Here is a 19,387-nt window from a genome sequence, read left to right as displayed (position 1 = left end):
GTAGTAAAATATGATAAACAAAAACTGTTGCTTTTCTTCATTGTGTATATCCAGTCTGTATATTGCTGACTGTGTGTGTGTGTGTGTGTCTGTCTGTCTGTCTGTCTGTCTGTCTGTCTGTCTGTCTGTCTGTCTGTCTGTCTGTCTGTCTGTGTGTGTGTCCGTGTCTGTCTGTGTGTGTGTGTGTGTGTGTGTTTCTGTGTGTTCGTGTGCATACAGATCATTCAGGACCGGGTTCTACAGCACACAGCACGCAGTAGTGTGATGTGGAACACTCATCCCGGAGGTCTCTTCACTCTGCCTCACTACTCCTCCTATCTAGGTGACTTCCCGTTCTTCTATGCCGGCCTCGGTAAGTCTGAATGTTTCACACCCGTGTTCAGGGTCTCTTGGGTATGAAAAAACCTTTACTATGATAAGATCATTTTTAGATGATGTTTAGAACGTTTAGAAAGTTATCGTCACATCTACGTGTTTACTTTACATGAACCTAAAACAGTCCCTCGGTTATCCGTGCTATTCTGTTGACAGGAATAAATAAGCAAATATAAGATATTCAGATCGGTTGCCATTTTTCAAGTAAGGGCCGAGACGTGGTGTGTGACATCACAACATGCGTTCAGCCAAAGCCGTGGGTGGTGTGGACCATGAGTAAGGCTCTCTGGAACGTCATTATATTCACTAGTAGGAGAGTTTAAAAGAAGAATTCTGTTCCTTTCAAGTAGTTAAAATAAATAAAAAAATAAATACTTCTGCAAGTTGCGTCACATATGTCGAGAAAAAAAATGTCGAGAAAAAAAAAAGCTAGAGCGGAAGTAAACTGTTATCGGCAAGCCGCACGTTTTGAAAAAGTGTTTAATTCAGGTTTATGTAGCGTAGTATTTGACCCACCGATTTAGCGATGTTGTATCATATCATATGAAACCTGTGCTGTGTTTAGAGAACTATTCTCTAGCCTACTCCCTGTTTTTTTGCCTTCTTTAATCATCTAACACACACCGTGAGCCTTTTTATTTTTAGATGTTGTTTTTTTCAAAGACTCTGAATTGGCAGTAAGGATGAGACTCTGGCATTGTTCCATTTTCAGAGTTGCAGACTGAGAACGGTAGCTAAGCGAAGGCCAGTTGTAAGAGCGATAGATCATTAAATGGCCCGGTGTAATTGGATGATGGAATCCGTGTGCACGAGCTGGAGTCATGCATCACGGCTGTCGCGAACGCAACCACGAAGCTGCTCACACGTGCCTTTATCTCAATCTGCAAAATTTGTCTGTGTGATCAATAAAGAGCTGTGGATGGATCAAAATAAACGTCCTTCAGCCCACAGCAGATAACGTTTCTATCGTTTGTCTCCACACACACAATGTAAATAGCTCTAGGATTGACCTTAGTGTAAATATTACAACAAAATGCTGTATTTTCCAATAGGTTTAGAGAATGTTGTAACCCGTAGCAGAGATAGCGAGCGAGAAGAGGGAGGAAAAAGATATAAAAAAATAGTAGAGATATGGATATAAATAAAGAGATATAGATAGAGTAGATATGGATATATAAGATATATAAATCTATACTATAATGGCTATAAATCCATCTATATCTATCTACAAAGAATAATATATCTCATGGCTCTACAATACCTCTGAATCCTTATATCCCTCATCTATCTCTTCTATGGCTATTAATATATAATCTCTAGATCTCTGGCTTCTCTCCCTCTCTCCCTCTGGCTCTCCCTCCCTTTCCCCCTTTCTCTCTCTCCCTCTCTCTCTCTTTGGCTCTCTCTCTCCCCCTCCCCCTCCCCACTCACTCTCTCTCTCTCTCTCTCCCTCTCCCCCCTGCTCTCTCTCTTTTCTCTCTTTTCTCTCTCTCTCTCTCTCTCTCTCTCTCTCTCTCTCTCTCTCTCTCTCTCTCTCTCTCTCTCTCTCTCTCAGGGATCAGAACATTCCCCAGGTTCACTGCGGTCATCCATGCCGTCACCCCGCTGGTGTCTCAGTCTCAGCCCATACTCAAGCTCCTGACAGCCGTTGCCAAGTCTCAGTACTGCGCTCAGGTATACAAGCATCCAACCCTCGTGGCAGACGGTGGTTTTGGACACTTACACAAAGGATGTAGTAAAAGAATTGTGTAAAATATTTTCTAACACAGTTTGGTTTTATGGCTCAGACTTGCGACTTACAGAATATCCAGTTCGGTCTTATGATTCACAAGCCGATCTTCCTCCCAAGTTGTTTCATAACGTGTTTACCACTTGAGAACAATAACCTTTTGCGAAAGTAGTTAAAAGTAGGAGATTCGTGTAGATGCCTGTTCTTGCCGCGGCTGACTGCATAAACCCGGTTTGATCCTCGAATAAATAACGACTCGGTGCTCTCGATCACCCCTGGGTTTCCATGGTATCCATCAGGACTGTAGAGCCGACTGCCCTAGGAATGAAAAATCTATTGATTCCTTTCTGAGTGCGTAGGAACGAGTCGGTGGGGGAGAGAAGATGGAAGGAGATAAAGAAAAGGGAACAAAATGCAGAGACCAGGACAGATTAATTAAATCTGCTGCATCCTCATGAAGTGCGATATGTGCACGCACTCGGCCGCCTCTCGTCTCTCTCCCAGCTGAAGGACTCAGGCTTTTATTTTGTCTCGATGGAAGGCTCTCTCGTCAAGTGGAGTGGAGTGGAGGGACAGGAGAAGTAATCATGTGTGCGCCCTCTGCTTCCCTTAATCAGGCCGAGGCTTTCCTCTGCTCTGGGAAGCGGAACTGCAGGAAGGAGGGATATAAATAAACGAGGGAGCGAGATGGAGAAGGCGAGAGCTGTTTCACGGTCGCTTCTGGCAAGCGAGCTCTCACTGGCGTCCTGCTGCGAGCTGCCATTCCTGTTTGTGTGAGGGCGAGCGTGTGGATGTGTGCGAGCGAGAAAGAGTGAAACAGTCACACAAATACCTCCACCCCCAGAACAAGGGGAAGCTGATGGAGATACCATCTGCCTTTCAGCTCCTCCAATTAGCGTCAGAGGAAGGAGCGCCTAATCAGTGTTAAAAATACACCTTGGTAACTGCCTTTGCGGTGCCTAGAAGCTTTCTTAATCACGCAACCTGTGCTGCTTTATTTAACCACTATTTCCAGTCTGAATTTGGTAAAATGCTGTAATCAAGGCACTTTTTAAACTAAATGGGTCTATTTTCATTTTTATGCTTCACTGGGAGTAAGATGCAGCAGGACCTGTGCTGTGTTTGTGGCCTCAGGGGGTTTTAGGGGGTTGGAGGTTGTTTGTTGTCACAGCGTAGCTCGGATGCTACGTATGTGCTTAGACCATTCTATAAGGAGACGTGTTAAAGGAAGGGGTGTAAGGGTGGGGATTTTGTTTTGCCGGAGCTCACTGTATTTAGACGTTTCAAGGTGACGAAACAAATGAATCAGGAACTGTGTGATTGTGTGCTTGGCTAAAATGCTTTTATTTATATTTTTCCCTTCACTCTCTGAAATGATTCATCAGCATATCATGCTCCTAAACACTTTCTGCACTGTATATTTCGTAAATCTGTTTATAGGAGAAACTGGGAGGGGGAAAAAATAATGCAATCATGTAATGCAACCAACCAATCAGGACAAAGGGGCGTGTCCACCTGTCAGTCATGTCACTCACCGATACAGAAATCGTCCCAATTTACACCGATATTCAGGACTCGTAACATTGTCACGTCTTTTTCGGACGGAATCTTTTATCTCATTTAGCTTCAGCTTCCACTGCAATCTCTCTGCCTGTGTACTTAATATCCCTAAAGCTTTATGCTAAACTGGTGGAGTTACCAAGCCTCCTCTCAGAAGGAGCAGAAGTACTAGAGCAAAACTAAAGACATAAATAATAACTGAATTTCTGCTTCATAGTGATGACAAGCTTTTTCCTCTGTCTCTTTCTTCCTTTCATCCTCTGTCATCTCTCGTCTCTGCTCTTTCTTTTTTTTTTTTCCCCACTGTTTCACAGATTATTGTATTGTGGAATTGTGACAAGCCCTTACCTGCCAAGCACCGATGGCCTGCCACCTCTGTGCCCGTCATAGTCATTGAAGGAGAGAACAAGGTAGGTCTTCTGGAAATGTATCACCCCACACACACACACACACACACACACATTCAGTGTGGTTCTTCAAGCTGTCATGTTCCTCAGTTAATTAGGATAAATGTTGTGTAAAAATGTAACTCTAATAAAAATTCGAGCAGGTCAATATTGTGTTTATAACACGTGTTTAAGACGTGAGTGCTGCATAAAAGGAATTATGCCTGATTGTTTCTGCTGTCTTTATGCAGCTTTTAATGTTAATGTATGCACACATACACACACACTCAGCTCACACATTCTGCACACAGGGATGAGGGATAAGCTTTCCGGTGAATTTCAGCCTGTGGTTTGTTGTGCTTGTGGCTGTCTCATTTACTGAGGTGTGTGTGTGTGTGTGTGTTGCGTGTGTGTTGCATGTGTGTGAGCGAGAGTGAGGAAGAGAGAGAGAGATGTGTGTGTGAGAGAGAGAGAGTGAGTGTGTGTGTGTGAGAGAGAGAGAGAGTGTGTGAGTGTGTGTGGGAGCAAAAGAGAGAGTGTGTGAGTGTGTGTGGGAGAAAAAGAGAGAGAGTGAGTGTGTGTGTATGAGGGAGTAAAAGGGAAAGAGAGATAAAGAGATGTGTGTGCAAGAGAGAGAGAGAGGCATTTCTGCCTGTATTAACTGAGCACACGATCACACACACACGACTTTGTTGTGGTTCAGTCCGTATGTCACCGTGTGTGTTTATGGGACATTTTTTAAAATATTTACCGCATTTTAAGCCGTCACCAGATTCCAGGATGTTTACATCTGTAATACGCTGGAAACAATCTAAACATGGGACCAATTATTTCGATAATGTCAACCGGCGTGGATGATTGAAATGTTTTTATTTTTGTTCTGTATTTTGCGTTGTATAAAATACAGAAAATAAACCAAACTCCAGAGTTTACATGATGTAACCATGCAGACATTTGTGCTGTTGAGAAACAGACGGCAGACAGCAGCTCTAGTGCAACACGGCTCTCTTGGCATTTCCTCCATGGCAAATCCATCTGCTTGGAAACGGTGTGCTGACCAGCTTATTAAATACCCAATAACAGCTTTTTTTTTTTTTTTTTTTAATATGGTGCTGTTGTATATGTATCAGTTTTTGACGTTCTTTTGAAATCATCTCCCGATTTATTTTTTTTCCCCCACAAAGTCACCTTAGTGTTTGTTGGATGCTCTCATGAAAACTCTGTTGTACAGTAACTAAACTATCAGAAATCACAAAAGTGAATGAACCCTGAATAAAAACCTAGAATGTTCTCAGTCATGCATGTGCAGTTAGCAGTGAGGATTCAGTTGCTCTGCTCTGTTGACTGTTTCCCAGGCTTGACTTGCTTCTCTGATGCAGGATCCTATGTGTTCCACATGAGCGTAAACTTCATAGCTCCATGTCTGTGTTTAAGCCTTAAGCTGTTCCATTGTATACACACTTGGTTTCTCGGGTGTGTGTAAACATCTGGTTATTGTATTCCGTGCAAACTGCCGATGTCAGAGGATCAGTCACTCAACACATAAGGAGCAGGAATTTAAAATCCTTTACTTGAGTACTTGAAAATCATGTTCAAGTTTATCATATATTTTAGTCAAAAGCAAAAGCATGCAGTAACAGCAGAGATCTTGTCTGTTATAGCAAACACCATCGTCATTAATCATCGTGTGTGTGTGAGAGTGAGTGTGAGTGTGTGTGAGAGTGAGTGTGTGTGTGTGTGTGTGTGTGTGTGTGTGTGTGTGTGTGTGTGAGAGTGTGTGAGTGTGTGTGTGTGTGTGTGTGAGAGTGTGTGTGTGTGTGTGTGTGTGAGTGTGTGTGTGTGTGTGTGTGTGTGTGTGAGAGTGTGTGTGTGTGTGAGAGTGTGTGGTGTGTGAGAGGTGTGTGTGTGTAAGAGTGGGGGTGTGTGTGAGAGTGGTGTGTTGTGTGGCAGAGAGTGGTGTGTGGTGAAAGTAGTGTGTGGCGTGCACGTCGTCGCGAGAGTGAGTGAGAGAGTGCGTGCGAGAGTGAGTGAGAGAGAGCGTGCGAGAGTGAGTGAGAGAGTGCGTGCGAGAGTGAGTGCGCGCGAGAGTGAGTGAGTGCGCGCGAGAGTGAGTGAGTGCGCGCGAGAGTGAGTGAGTGCGCGCGAGAGTGAGTGAGTGCGCGCGAGAGTGAGTGAGTGCGCGCGAGAGTGAGTGAGAGAGCGCGTGCGAGAGTGAGTGCGCGCGAGAGTGAGTGAGTGCGCGCGAGAGTGAGTGAGTGCGCGCGTGCTAGGGTGATTGCCGCGTGCGAGGGTGAGTGCGCGCGAGAGTGAGTGAGTGCGCGCGAGAGTGAGTGCGTGCGAGAGTGAGTGAGTGTGTGCGTGCGAGAGTGAGTGAGTGTGTGCGTGCGAGAGTGAGTGCGTCCGTGCGAGAGTGAGTGCGTGCGAGAGTGAGTGAGTGTGTGCGTGCGAGAGTGAGTGAGTGTGTGCGTGCGTGCGAGAGTGCGTGTGAGAGTGAGTGCGTGCGAGAGTGAGTGCGTGCGAGAGTGAGTGCGTGCGTGCGTGCGAGAGTGAGTGCGTGCGTGCGTGCGAGAGTGAGTGCGTGCGTGCGTGCGAGAGTGAGTGCGTGCGTGCGTGCGAGAGTGAGTGAGTGCGTGCGTGCGAGAGTGAGTGCGTGAGTGAGTGAGTGAGTGAGTGCGAGAGTGAGTGAGTGAGTGCGAGAGTGAGTGAGTGCGTGCGAGAGTGAGTGCGTGCGAGAGTGAGTGCGTGCGAGAGTGAGTGAGTGCGTGCGTGCGTGCGAGAGTGAGTGCGTGCGTGCGAGAGTGAGTGCGTGCGGGCGAGAGTGAGTGAGTGCGGGCGAGAGTGAGTGAGTGCGGGCGAGAGTGAGTGAGTGCGGGCGAGAGTGAGTGAGTGCGGGCGAGAGTGAGTGCGTGCGTGCGAGAGTGAGTGAGTGCGTGCGTGCGAGAGTGAGTGAGTGAGTGCGTGCGTGAGTGAGTGCGTGCGTGCGAGAGTGAGTGAGTGAGTGCGTGCGTGCGTGCGAGAGTGAGTGAGTGCGTGCGTGCGTGCGAGAGTGAGTGCGTGCGTGCGAGAGTGAGTGAGTGAGTGCGTGCATGCGACAGTGAGCGAGTGAGTGCGTGCGAGAGTGAGCGAGTGAGTGCGTGCGAGAGTGAGCGAGTGAGTGCGTGCGTGCGAGAGTGAGTGCGTGCGTGCGAGAGTGAGTGAGTGCGTGCGAGAGTGAGTGCGTGCGTGCGACAGTGAGTGAGTGAGTGAGTGCGTGCGAGAGTGAGTGCGTGCGAGAGTGAGTGAGTGCGTGCGTGCGAGAGTGAGTGAGTGAGTGAGTGCGTGCGAGAGTGAGTGAGTGCGTGCATGCGAGAGTGAGTGAGTGAGTGCGTGCATGCGAGAGTGAGTGAGTGCGTGCGAGAGTGAGTGAGTGAGTGCGTGCATGCGAGAGTGAGTGAGTGCATGCGAGAGTGAGTGAGTGAGTGCGTGCATGCGACAGTGAGTGAGTGCGTGCGACAGTGAGTGAGTGAGTGCGTGCGACAGTGAGTGCGTGCGAGAGTGAGTGCGTGCGTGCGAGAGTGAGTGCGTGCGTGCGTGCGAGAGTGAGTGAGTGAGTGAGTGCGTGCGTGTGACAGTGAGTGAGTGAGTGCGTGCGTGTGACAGTGAGTGAGTGAGTGCGTGCGTGTGACAGTGAGTGAGTGAGTGCGTGCGTGTGACAGTGAGTGAGTGCGTGCGTGCGAGAGTGAGTGAGTGCGTGTGTGTGACAGTGAGTGAGTGCGTGCGAGACTGAGTGCGTGCGTGCGAGAGTGAGTGAGTGAGTGCGTGTGTGCGACAGTGAGTGAGTGAGTGCGTGCATGCGACAGTGAGTGAGTGCGTGCGTGCGAGAGTGAGTGGGTGAGTGCGTGCGTGCGAGAGTGAGTGAGTGCGTGTGTGTGACAGTGAGTGCGTGCGTGCGAGACTGAGTGCGTGCGTGCGAGAGTGAGTGAGTGAGTGCGTGCGTGCGAGAGTGAGTGAGTGAGTGCGTGCGTGTGACAGTGAGTGCGTGCGTGCGAGAGTGAGTGAGTGCGTGCGTGCGAGAGTGAGTGAGTGCGTGCGTGTGACAGTGAGTGAGTGCGTGCGAGACTGAGTGCGTGCGTGCGAGACTGAGTGCGTGCGTGCGAGAGTGAGTGCGTGCGTGCGACAGTGAGTGAGTGCGTGCGTGCGAGAGTGAGTGGGTGAGTGCGTGCGTGCGAGAGTGAGTGAGTGCGTGCGTGTGTGCGACAGTGAGTGAGTGAGTGCGTGCATGCGACAGTGAGTGAGTGCGTGCATGCGACAGTGAGTGGGTGAGTGCGTGCGTGCGAGAGTGAGTGAGTGCGTGCGTGCGAGAGTGAGTGAGTGCGTGTGTGTGACAGTGAGTGAGTGCGTGCGAGACTGAGTGCGTGCGTGCGAGAGTGAGTGAGTGCGTGCGTGCGTGTGACAGTGAGTGAGTGAGTGCGTGCATGCGACAGTGAGTGAGTGAGTGCGTGCATGCGACAGTGAGTGAGTGCGTGCGTGCGAGAGTGAGTGGGTGAGTGCGTGCGAGAGTGAGTGAGTGCGTGTGTGTGACAGTGAGTGAGTGCGTGCGAGACTGAGTGCGTGCGTGCGAGAGTGAGTGAGTGCGTGCGTGCGTGCGACAGTGAGTGAGTGAGTGCGTGCATGCGACAGTGAGTGAGTGAGTGCGTGCATGCGACAGTGAGTGAGTGCGTGCGTGCGAGAGTGAGTGGGTGAGTGCGTGCGTGCGAGAGTGTGATAATTTGCATTTGGTGACGCCACAAAACTCCATAACGCCCACAAAACTCCATAACGCCCACAAAACTCCATAAAAGGCAAAAGGCAAGAATGATTGATGAAATACAAAAGAAAAGCACTTTTTCTGAGGTAAAAGTGCAACATTTGCCAAAAAAAAAAAAAAAAGGACAACAAAATTATTGTTATTTAACAACATAACAGTAGCTGAAATGCTGAAAATGGAAAAGTCTTTAAGATTTTGGAAAAGTTTAATGAAGTGAGAAGACTGTATGTGATATACTGTATACATGCTGACTTTCACTGCTCCACGGGTGCTGCTGTATCATGTCTCACCCTGAACTCTGTCACTGTGCTGTAATGTAATGTATACGTGACAAAAATAAAGGCTTCTCTTTACGTCACATCACGGCTTGAGGCAAACCAAGTCTCTTGTCACAGGATTAAAATGTGTCTGCAAACAGCCTCCTTTTAGGTTAAAGGACTCCTGTTGGTCATCATCTATAGATCTATAGTATGTTAGCTCACGTTCTCTATTTTTTTCATATTTAATATTTCTTTCTTTAATACCGTTCATTCTAGTTGACTGGAACTGGTGTGTATAATGTAAACGCACACACGCTATTTAAACTCGACCGTATAATCCGTATCTAAAAGTACAATAATTCATCACGGTTATAAGATATGAAGCCAGTCAAGTAGAGTTTTTCATAGAAAGACTTTTTATTATATGTAAATTTACACACATTCAGGAGCAGAAGTTGGACACCAACATTTTTCTCGAATTAGGGATTTTCATGAATATCAAATTTCTTATGTAAATGACTGTATGAATGATTTACGAATAAAGCAATGCATATGGAATATGAATATTTTGAGGTCTTTTTTTTGTTTGTTTGTTTACAAAAAGCGAAAGGCACAAAAGATGAAAGTGAGCCGAGTTTAAAGTCGGGTCAGGATTGTTGTTGCTACAGAGTTTTGGAGTTTCAATGCTTCTGCAGGTGACTGTGCTCAGGGCTATGAGTGTGTTTGTTTAGTAGGTGTGTGTGGTCTGTGTGTGTGGTGTAGGAGGTTTTGTTTGACTTGTGCAACTATCATAACCATGTTCCTACTCGTTGCTTTAAGGCCTGTGTGTGTATCTCTGCCTCTCATTACCATTTGTGTCCCTGACCTGCTCATATAGTTAGAATCTTACCGTTTACTCACCCCACACACACACACACACACACACACACACACACACACACACACACACACACACACAGCCATCTGCATAGAACTCCGTTGCATGAGACTTGTGAATATATTCATTTATGTATTTTGCAGAATGATTAAGATTGACAACCAAAACTGAAAAGAACAGATCAGTAACTCTGTTTTCATTTCCTCCTCACGCTGTGCAGGTGATGAGCAGTCGCTTTCTGCCTTATGAGAGCATCCTTACTGACGCTGTGCTGAGTCTGGATGAGGACACGGTGCTCTCGACCACAGAGGTGTGTGCGTGTCTCATATTTGTCTGTCTGTGATCAGTCTCTCTCCCTCCCTCTCTCTCTCTCTCTCTCTTTCTCTCTCTCTCTCTCTCTCTCTCTCTCTCTCTCTCTCTCTCTCTCTCTCTCTCTGCATGTGCACGTGTGCATGAGTGTGTGTGTGTGTACATGTGAGGGAGGGAGGGAGGGACATGCTGCTGGTGTGTTGAGCTGTGTCAGCAAAACAAAGATGGGTCTTCCACCGTCTCTCATCCCCACTGTTGTTCTGTTCCACACCACACACACACACACACACACACACACACACACACACACACACACACACACTCCTGTCCTCAGCACATGACTTTGTTAATATTCCAGTCTTGCCTGCTGCAGGCTGTTGAGATATGATTCAGGGTGAGTGCTTGTGTCTATTCACTCACATACAGGCCACTTATAGCTCTTTCCCATTTTTTTCTCGACCTCGTCTTTACCACTTGTGTCTCGTTGTTTTATGTTTTAGGAAAATAAATTCTATCTGCATTGAGAAAAGAAAATGTTTCCTGAAACCTTGATGAGACTGATGTGGAAAAATCTTACGTGTGCTGTTTATGAAGTTTTAACCACTTTCAAGCTGAGTGGTGTGGACACAAACACACACACATACATAAATACACACACACAAACACACACACATACATAAATACACACATACACACACACACACACACATACATAAATACACACACACACATACACACATACACACATACATAAATACACACACACACATACATAAATACACACACACACATATACATAAATACACACACACACACATACATAAATACACACACACACACACACACACATACATAAATACACACACAAAAATACACACATACACATAAATACATAGACAAAAATACACACAAATACAAGACAAAAATACACACATTCATGAATGCACACACACAGTACATGTACACACACATACATAAATACACACATATACACAAATACACACACATACATGTACACACACATACATACATACATCCATAAATACACACAGACACATGCATAAATACACACACATACATGTACACACACATACATACATACATCCATAAATACACACAGACACATGCATAAATACACACACATACATGTACACACACATACATACATACATCCATAAATACACACAGACACATGCATAAATACACACACATACATGTACACACATACATACATACACACATATACACAAATACACACACACACAAATACACACACATACATACATACATACATAAATACACACAGACACATGCATACATATACATACACACATAGACACACACACACCTGCTGAAAAACTGATTCGCTGAATTACTAAAAGCATAAAAATTTAATTCTAATTTTAAAGCACACAAATTTTAAAGCACACAGAAGGTTTTGTACATTTTAAGATCAAATCTGCTTCTTCCGTCCGTGTATAATGTTCAAAAAAACCTAACGATCCACGTGAGCTTTCACCAGAGCACATTGTGAATGAATCAATATTAATATCAACACATCACCCAGCCCCAGGGTCTGTCTGTGAGGAGGTAAAAGCTACGTACATCCATGCACATGTACAAGCTATGTACATGTAGGAAATGCAATCAGCCCAACTAGCAACTACTACAGTCTCTAAATGATGAATTAATATTAGACTTTTAAAATGATCATTTTACACTGTACACATTTAGAGCACAATTTATAACAGATGTTCCTTTAGAACAGGGGTCTCCAGTAGCTCGCCTAGAGGCTCATAGAATATGTACAAAACTGATCAAATCAAATTAACCCAATAAATCGGTTTAAACTTCATCCTAATTAGATTTACAGATCCTGCCTTTTCTGCTGTTGTACCACCCCGGATAAATCTCACTCCTCCGTGTGTGCGTGTACATCACACAGTTTAATACTGTGGCTCTTACACACAACCAGCACCAAGATTGTACATAAAAGCAGCATATAAACTTATATGTAGCAGAACAATTTCAAATAGTTTGAATAAAAGATAAAGAAAACACACGGCAGGTCCTTCATCTTGAAAGCTGCTGAGGATTGACAGCTTGGTGGCTTTATTCCTAACGCTGTCGAAAGTAAAAGCATACATTTCTCATTGAGATGAATAACGAAGATGTAGAACGAGTGTGATGTCTTATTAGTGCAGGCAGTGGTTCGGAGAAATGTACGGTTTAAATAATAGCGTCGTTATGGGAAATATTAATCACGTAAAGTCCGATACAGTGTCAGGTCTCTGTATTCAATGAATATTACCTTTAAAATCAAAAGTGCTGTGGGACAGGATCCATGTGAATGAAGGAGATCTGACAGTAATAACTAATATTATATTATTATCAATATTATTATTATTATTTATAACATATGGTAAAGGCTCTGGGTTGTTGATAAGAGGATCAGGGTTTAAGCCCCAGCTCTGTCACACTGCCACTGTTGGGCCCTTGAGCAAGGCCCTTAACCCTCCCTGCTCCAGGAGCACTGTATCATGTCTGACCCTGTGCTCTGACCCCAACCTCCAAAGCTGGTAAATGTGAAGGAAGGGTTTCACTGTGCTGTAATGTAAATGTGACGTACACAAAGGCAACAAACCCGTCATGTCGAATCAGTTAATCGGTTGCCTCGACAACCTGTTCAATATTGCCATTTGTTGTACACAAACCAAATCAGCCGAATAAGCAGTTTTTCTGCCAATCAGCTACGTGATTAAATGTTACTAATAATATAACATGAGCAGCTCTTGGCCACCTTCATTTTGTTAAAGCAGGTCTCCGAGGAAAACATGTTGGAGAGCCTTACTTTAGAACAAGTGTATAGGTACTGTAATAAAATAAAGGTACTGTACAGTGTGAGAGGTGACAAACTGTCTTCTTATTATTCTTCCAGTCGTCCGTCTTTTACAGTTGCTTTTCACTGTTCCTCTACATTTGTACAGTCTTTCTTATTGTGTAATATTAAGGTCAGCGCAGAGAATGCAGCTGTCTGTGTTGTTGGGCCTTAGTTTATAGTCTCGTTACCTCCCTCTCCTCCTCCCACCATCTCTCTCTCTCTCTCTCTCTCTCTCTCTCTCTCTCTCTCTCTCTCTCTCTCTCTCTCTCTCTCTCTCTCTCTCCCCTTCCCCCACCATCTCACTCACACACACATTCACTTTATCTCTCTGTCTCTCTCTTTCTTTCTCTCTCTCTCCTTCTACCATCTCTCACCCTCTCTCTCTCTTCCCCCACCATCTCCCTCTCAATCACACACACACTCTCTCCCTCTCTCTCTCTCTCTCTCTCCCCCACTCTCTCTCCTCCTCCCACCATCTCTCTCTCTCTCTCTCCTCCCCCCACCATCTCACTCACACACACATTCACTTTATATCTCTCTCTCTCTCTCTTTCTCTCTCTCTCCTACCATCTCTCTCCCTCTCTCTCTCCTCCCCCTACCATCTCCCTCCCACTCACACACACACTCTCTCCCTCTCTCTCTCTCCTCCCCCCACCATCTCCCTCTCACTCACACACACTCACTCTCTCTCTCTTTCTCTCACATACACACACACACACACACTCTATCTATCTATCTATCTATCTATCTATCTATCTATCTATCTATCTATCTATCTATCTATCTATCTGTGTATATGTGTGTGTGTGTGTGTGTGTGTGTGTGTGTGTGTGTGTGTGTGTGTGTGTGTGTGTGTGTGTGTGTGTGTGTGTGTGTTTTACAAGGCTGTTCTTTAATTCAGTGATTTTTAAACCCAGCCAAGGTTGGGGCCCTGACACGTTTGATGTCTTTCAGTAATTATTTGTTTAAAGGCTTTGATCTGAGAAAAAGGAGGGCATCTAACAGCAGTGCTTTGAAAGTGTGTGGTGCGTTATTCGCTTGCACTGGGTAACTTTCTTGAGGTCTGTTTACGCTGTGAGGCTAATTTTCGCTGCTCACAGGTCTGGCCCTGTCATTAGTCGCAGCGTTGCCGTTGTTAAAGGCAGAGTCTCGTTAAAGGCTTTTTGAATCTCTGCTCATGCCGTTGTTTTTTTGTTTGTTTGTTTTTCTGCAGGTGGATTTTGCCTTCACAGTTTGGCAAAGTTTCCCTGAGAGGATTGTGGGATACCCTGCGCGCAGTCATTTCTGGGACAGTAATAAGGAGCGTTGGGGATACACTTCCAAATGGACCAACGATTACTCAATGGTTCTGACTGGAGCCGCCATCTACCACAGGTAATTTACCACAGGTTACCTAATAACATCACAACGTCAGTATTTTACTCACTCACTAGCTTCTTAGCTTCAACAAAAAAGAGTCAAATAACACAGCATGCTGTTTATCTTTGCCATGCTAGTTAGCTAAATTAACCAAACATCAGTGCGCTATTAGATCTCTATAGCTAGCATCACATGTCCAGTTTGTAACTGTCTATAGTGAACTATGTGTGTATTTGAGCTTGGCCTGACGTTATCTTGCGTAATATTATGACAGACTTGTTAAAACTAGAATGAAATTCCAATTACAATTTTTGTCTCCATAGTACACAGTTACAGAAGGGAAATGATGTTTCCTTTTCAGTCTGGTTCCCCTTAAGATTTCTTTCTCGTATCGTCTCATGGGGTTTTTTCAGGGACGTCTCAGGAAACGATTCACGACGGTGCCTATAAAAATGCTTAATCTCAGTGTGAATTTGTTCCTCAGATATTACCACTACCTATACACCCACTTCCTGCCCAGCAGTCTAAAGAACATGGTGGACCAGCTCGCTAACTGTGAAGACATCCTGATGAACTTCTTGGTGTCGGCCGTCACAAAGCTGCCACCCATCAAAGTGACACAGAAGAAGCAGTACAAGGAGACCATGATGGGGCAGGTATGAAAAGTTCAGGCACCACGAGTCAGTTAGAAATTCATTTCAGCTCTCTTATCTCTAAAAGTCCAGTCTTTATTGTTCTATGCCCCGGTTCACGTCCTTTAGCAGGTTTATTGATTCTGTATAGATTCGGTTAAAGTACAGGATTTTTCAGCGTAATCTCCAGCAGCAGTTCTGCAGTCTGTGTATGATTAGCGTAGATGATAATTGTGACACATTTCATTGTGCTGAGCAAAATAAAAAGTATTGACCCAAAGTTTAGAACAATATAGAAATGTCTTTCGAATCGCTTTAGAAAGAAAAAGAAAGAATTTCTTCCTAAAGCTTTTCTCATGTCGATCGTCACTGTTCTGGGCACCACAGTAAAGAGCATGTTTAATGTCAAGAGCCAAAGTTTTATGGACACCTGATCCTCACACCCATATGTGGTCCTTCCCCAAACTGTTCCCACGAAGCTGAGAGCACACAGTCGTTTAGAATAACAGAAATTGTAACATTAAACACCGCATGACAATGAACCTGTACACAAAGCACAGAGCTCCATGAAGACACGGTCTGAGAAGGTTGGAGTGGAAGATCTCGAGTGTCCTGCACTGAGCCCTGACTCTGACTCAACCCCACTGAACACCGACTGAACCCCAGACCTCCTCACTCTTACACCATCAGTGTCTGATCTCACTGATGCTCTTGTAGCTGAATGAACACAAATCCACACAGACTCACTCCAACATCTAGTGGAAAACCTTCCCAGAGAGAAGAGAAATGTGGAGCTGATTATAACTAAATATGTATTGGGGCATTCATTAAGTACTCATAGGTGTGGTGTTCAGGTGTCCACATACCTTTGGATATATAATGTATGTGAATGTTTTTTCTGACTTTGAGCCACTCTTTTCTCTCTCCAGTCATCCCGGGCGTCTCGCTGGGCAGATCCTGACCACTTCGCCCAGCGTCAGACCTGCATGAACAAATTCGCCAGCTGGTTTGGCTCGATGCCTCTGGTCCATTCGCAAATGAGACTGGATCCGGTTCTGTTTAAAGATCAGGTCTCCATCCTCCGCAAGAAATACAGGGAAATCGAGCGCCTCTGACCAGACGAGCGCCCCCTACTGAGCGTGCAGCAGGGGGCAGCGGGATACTCTGTGGAAAGCAGGAGGACACAGGCACAAGGAGTCTGAGGCGGTCACTCCTCCACTTTTTTCCACTGTTAGTGAACTGTTAGTGACTAGTCTGGCAGATTGTGAGCACTCTCTGGGCTCTTTCATACATACACACCCAAAGTCAACTTTTGACCACAAGACTGAAAAAATGTTTTATTTTGTTTTATTATTATTATTATTATTTTTTGCCGTAACGGACAGACGATCCTAGCCAGCACATGAGAGGATATGGGAGAAGACAGGAGGGATGCATCAGTGTGTCTTCACACCTTCACATCTACATAAAGATACATCAGGATCTGAACCACAACTCATCCTCAGCTCCCACTTTCAGAACATTTCTATACGTCCGTCTCGTTCTTCACGTCTTGCACACGAAGTCCTGGAGAATCGATTGTTCGTACTCGTACACATCACATATCTTATAACATTTGCTAATTGTCTTATTCCAGTCTTTTGTTCATTTCAGTACTATAAATAAGCAGTATACATGTTTTACAGGAAGAAATCACACGATCTGAATTCACTCTTTTATAGTAACCGAGAGGAATTGTGCAAGCATTTTTTTTCCTTTATTATTCTCATTGCCAGGGTCTAAAAGGAATCGTTTCTTTTTGCATTCCTTTAGTGCCAAAATTACTAATTGCCTTTTACATGCGACAACAGACTTCTACACATTTGAATTTATTTCACCACTTCTAAAATGTATATTGTCTCACGACAAGCCGAATTTTGTGGGCGAATCGAGGCGTCTCTCTTGATTAAACGCGCGTGCGAAGTACTCGTAAAGCACTCGGTGCCGATCGGGACAAGATCTGTTGTCTATTTCAGGCCAAATTCCACCGAGCGGTTTCTTTCGTCTTTTTCTGCATACCTGTAGAAGAATGAGCGGCAGGCCGGAGACATGGCACGGCCTCGTCGTTCGGCATTTATCGTCTTCAGCAGGATGTACAAAACGTCTTTATCCATTTACTTGCTAATCTCCACGCACCATCTGGACACACACGTGTTTATTTATTTTATTTTATTTTTTAATTTAAAGTAAAACTCGCATCCTGTGTCACTGATTTCCTCTCATAGGAGTGGTTAGATGATGATGATGATCATGATCACACCTTGATCTCACACGTCTCTGCAGTACTATATATCGTTAAGTGTTTCTGTCGAAGAAGAGCTCTTCACCCTTCCTCTCGTACAGGTTTCTGAATGTGTGATGACTTGAAGGAGCAGCATGCTTTAGTGGCCTTTGTTTTTTTTGTTGTTGTTTTTTTTTGTGAAGGTGACTGGTCTTAAATTGAGCCAGCAGTGAGCCAAAGCACCCCCCACCCCCCTTTACCACAGCGACCATTACAACCGTTAAACAACTGATGCTCTTATCTTGCAGTCCCTTAAACACTACATGACATTTTTGTGTTCAACATTCAAATTTCTAATATTCCCATACTAGTTTTTTTTTTCATAGCCAAGCTCTGTGAATGCCAGGTTTGTTTTTTATTGTTCTGTTTTGTATTCTTTACTTTTCCAGACTATTTACGTTTACATTTGTATTTGTAATTATCAACGCAATTCCAGACAGTTTTAGGTAATTGAGCAGAAAATTAAAACACCCCAAAGCAAATGGGAATCTCTTCTGTATGTATTTGTGTCTGCAGTCTATAATGTGTCTTAACCATCTTGACATGGGATTTTAGCAGAATCCATTATTCCCGGTGATGAGGCTATGATTTGCAGCACCATGTGTTATGAATGCAGAGTAAAGACAATTTTCCAGAAGGTTTAGCCTTGTTTAATTTTCTGTCTAGCTTTTTAACATGACAGATGATGGTAATTAAAGAGTAAAAGCTCATTTGGCTGGCAGGAAACACTGACACACGTCTGGGGAACTGCTAAGTTCGGTAAACCCTCTTAATTTCCATATCGAACCTTATCTACGATTGTGAATTGTCATCACAGATAACATGACATTTTCATTTCCCACTCGGTACTCTGATGAAACTTGCCGTTTGATGAACGCAGCCTTGCTGTACATAACCTGTATTTATTTTCTTGCGTATGTATAGTATTCGGACGCTCGCACCGACTGGTCAGGACCTTCTGACGTTTGTATAGCATCCAACAACAACACACACACAAAAAAAAAGAGAGCGTTTTGTCTACGGTGTCCTTTTTGTTTCGTTCTAACTCAGTGATAAAAAAAAAACTGTCCAGCTTGTAGTGTTACTCCCATGGCCTGTAACTTTGGGATGATTATGAATGCATACATTGTGACTTCATACGGTGTTAACGATTTGTTCGGACAATTTTTTTATTTTTTTCATAGTTCACTGGCACCTTTATTTTTATTTGTATTTTTTCCAAGGCTCGGGCTGCTGCCGCTGCTGCTGTGTAACCTGCCACCAAAGACTTGTGCTAACCAGCAGCCATAAGGAAACTGATTTTCTCCAGCTAATCTTTTTTTTTTTTACTTTTACTTCCTACGTTTTGTACCATGTTCGGCTCGAAGAATTCTGTTCCCGAGATCCTTCCTTTATAAAACTAGAACTAGCGTCATATATGAATGAATTCTTTTTTTTTTTTAAAGCTCCTGCATAACTTTGATTAGCAATAAGTAAAAACAGCACTTAGAATCGTGAGCAGGCTTGAGCGGTGACCTTTGCCTGATTGTGCCTTTTTGATTTAATTTGAGCTCGGAATTAATGACCGTTCAACGTTAATAAAGAAGGGAAAAGTGTGTTAAAACGTAACCCCGCCACATTAAGCAGCTTCGTGTTCTCTTTCACAGGAGAGCTCTCGCTTGTTCGGTTTAACGTCTGCAGCCTTGCATGACCACTTCAGGCTATTTACTTACATCAGCATCTGAGAACTTTTTTTTTAATAAAAAAAAAAAGGAACAAACAAACATTATGACTGCATCCTCCTGTCCACCCTCCTTTCTCCTGTAATTAACAGAAGTTTTTTTATAGAGATGATAAAGAAAATAGAATAATGCCAATTTTGTATGAATGATTTATAAGAAAATGAATAAAAGTCATATTTGATGGTAGATGAT

General features: G+C 44.3%; 1 protein-coding gene across 2 annotated transcripts in view; it reads left to right on the top strand.

The window, feature by feature from the left end:
* ext1b (exostosin glycosyltransferase 1b) overlaps nucleotides 1-19,381 on the top strand; it is a 101,011-nt gene extending 81,630 nt beyond the window's left edge. For both annotated transcript variants that reach the window (XM_047808013.1, XM_047808014.1), the window contains 7 exons: nucleotides 220-352; nucleotides 1,931-2,049; nucleotides 3,979-4,074; nucleotides 10,194-10,283; nucleotides 14,377-14,537; nucleotides 15,007-15,178; nucleotides 16,084-19,381. In XM_047808013.1, coding sequence (XP_047663969.1) covers nucleotides 220-352; nucleotides 1,931-2,049; nucleotides 3,979-4,074; nucleotides 10,194-10,283; nucleotides 14,377-14,537; nucleotides 15,007-15,178; nucleotides 16,084-16,269 — 957 coding nt within the window. In that variant the 3' untranslated portion in view covers nucleotides 16,270-19,381. The remainder of the gene's footprint in view (nucleotides 1-219; nucleotides 353-1,930; nucleotides 2,050-3,978; nucleotides 4,075-10,193; nucleotides 10,284-14,376; nucleotides 14,538-15,006; nucleotides 15,179-16,083) is intronic.
* Nucleotides 19,382-19,387: the final 6 nt, after the last annotated feature.

Source organism: Tachysurus fulvidraco, chromosome 24, assembly GCF_022655615.1.
Source record: "Tachysurus fulvidraco isolate hzauxx_2018 chromosome 24, HZAU_PFXX_2.0, whole genome shotgun sequence".
Taxonomy (NCBI): domain Eukaryota; kingdom Metazoa; phylum Chordata; class Actinopteri; order Siluriformes; family Bagridae; genus Tachysurus; species Tachysurus fulvidraco.
Note: the sequence above shows the minus strand (reverse complement) of the source record. Positions and strands in the feature narration are given on the sequence as shown.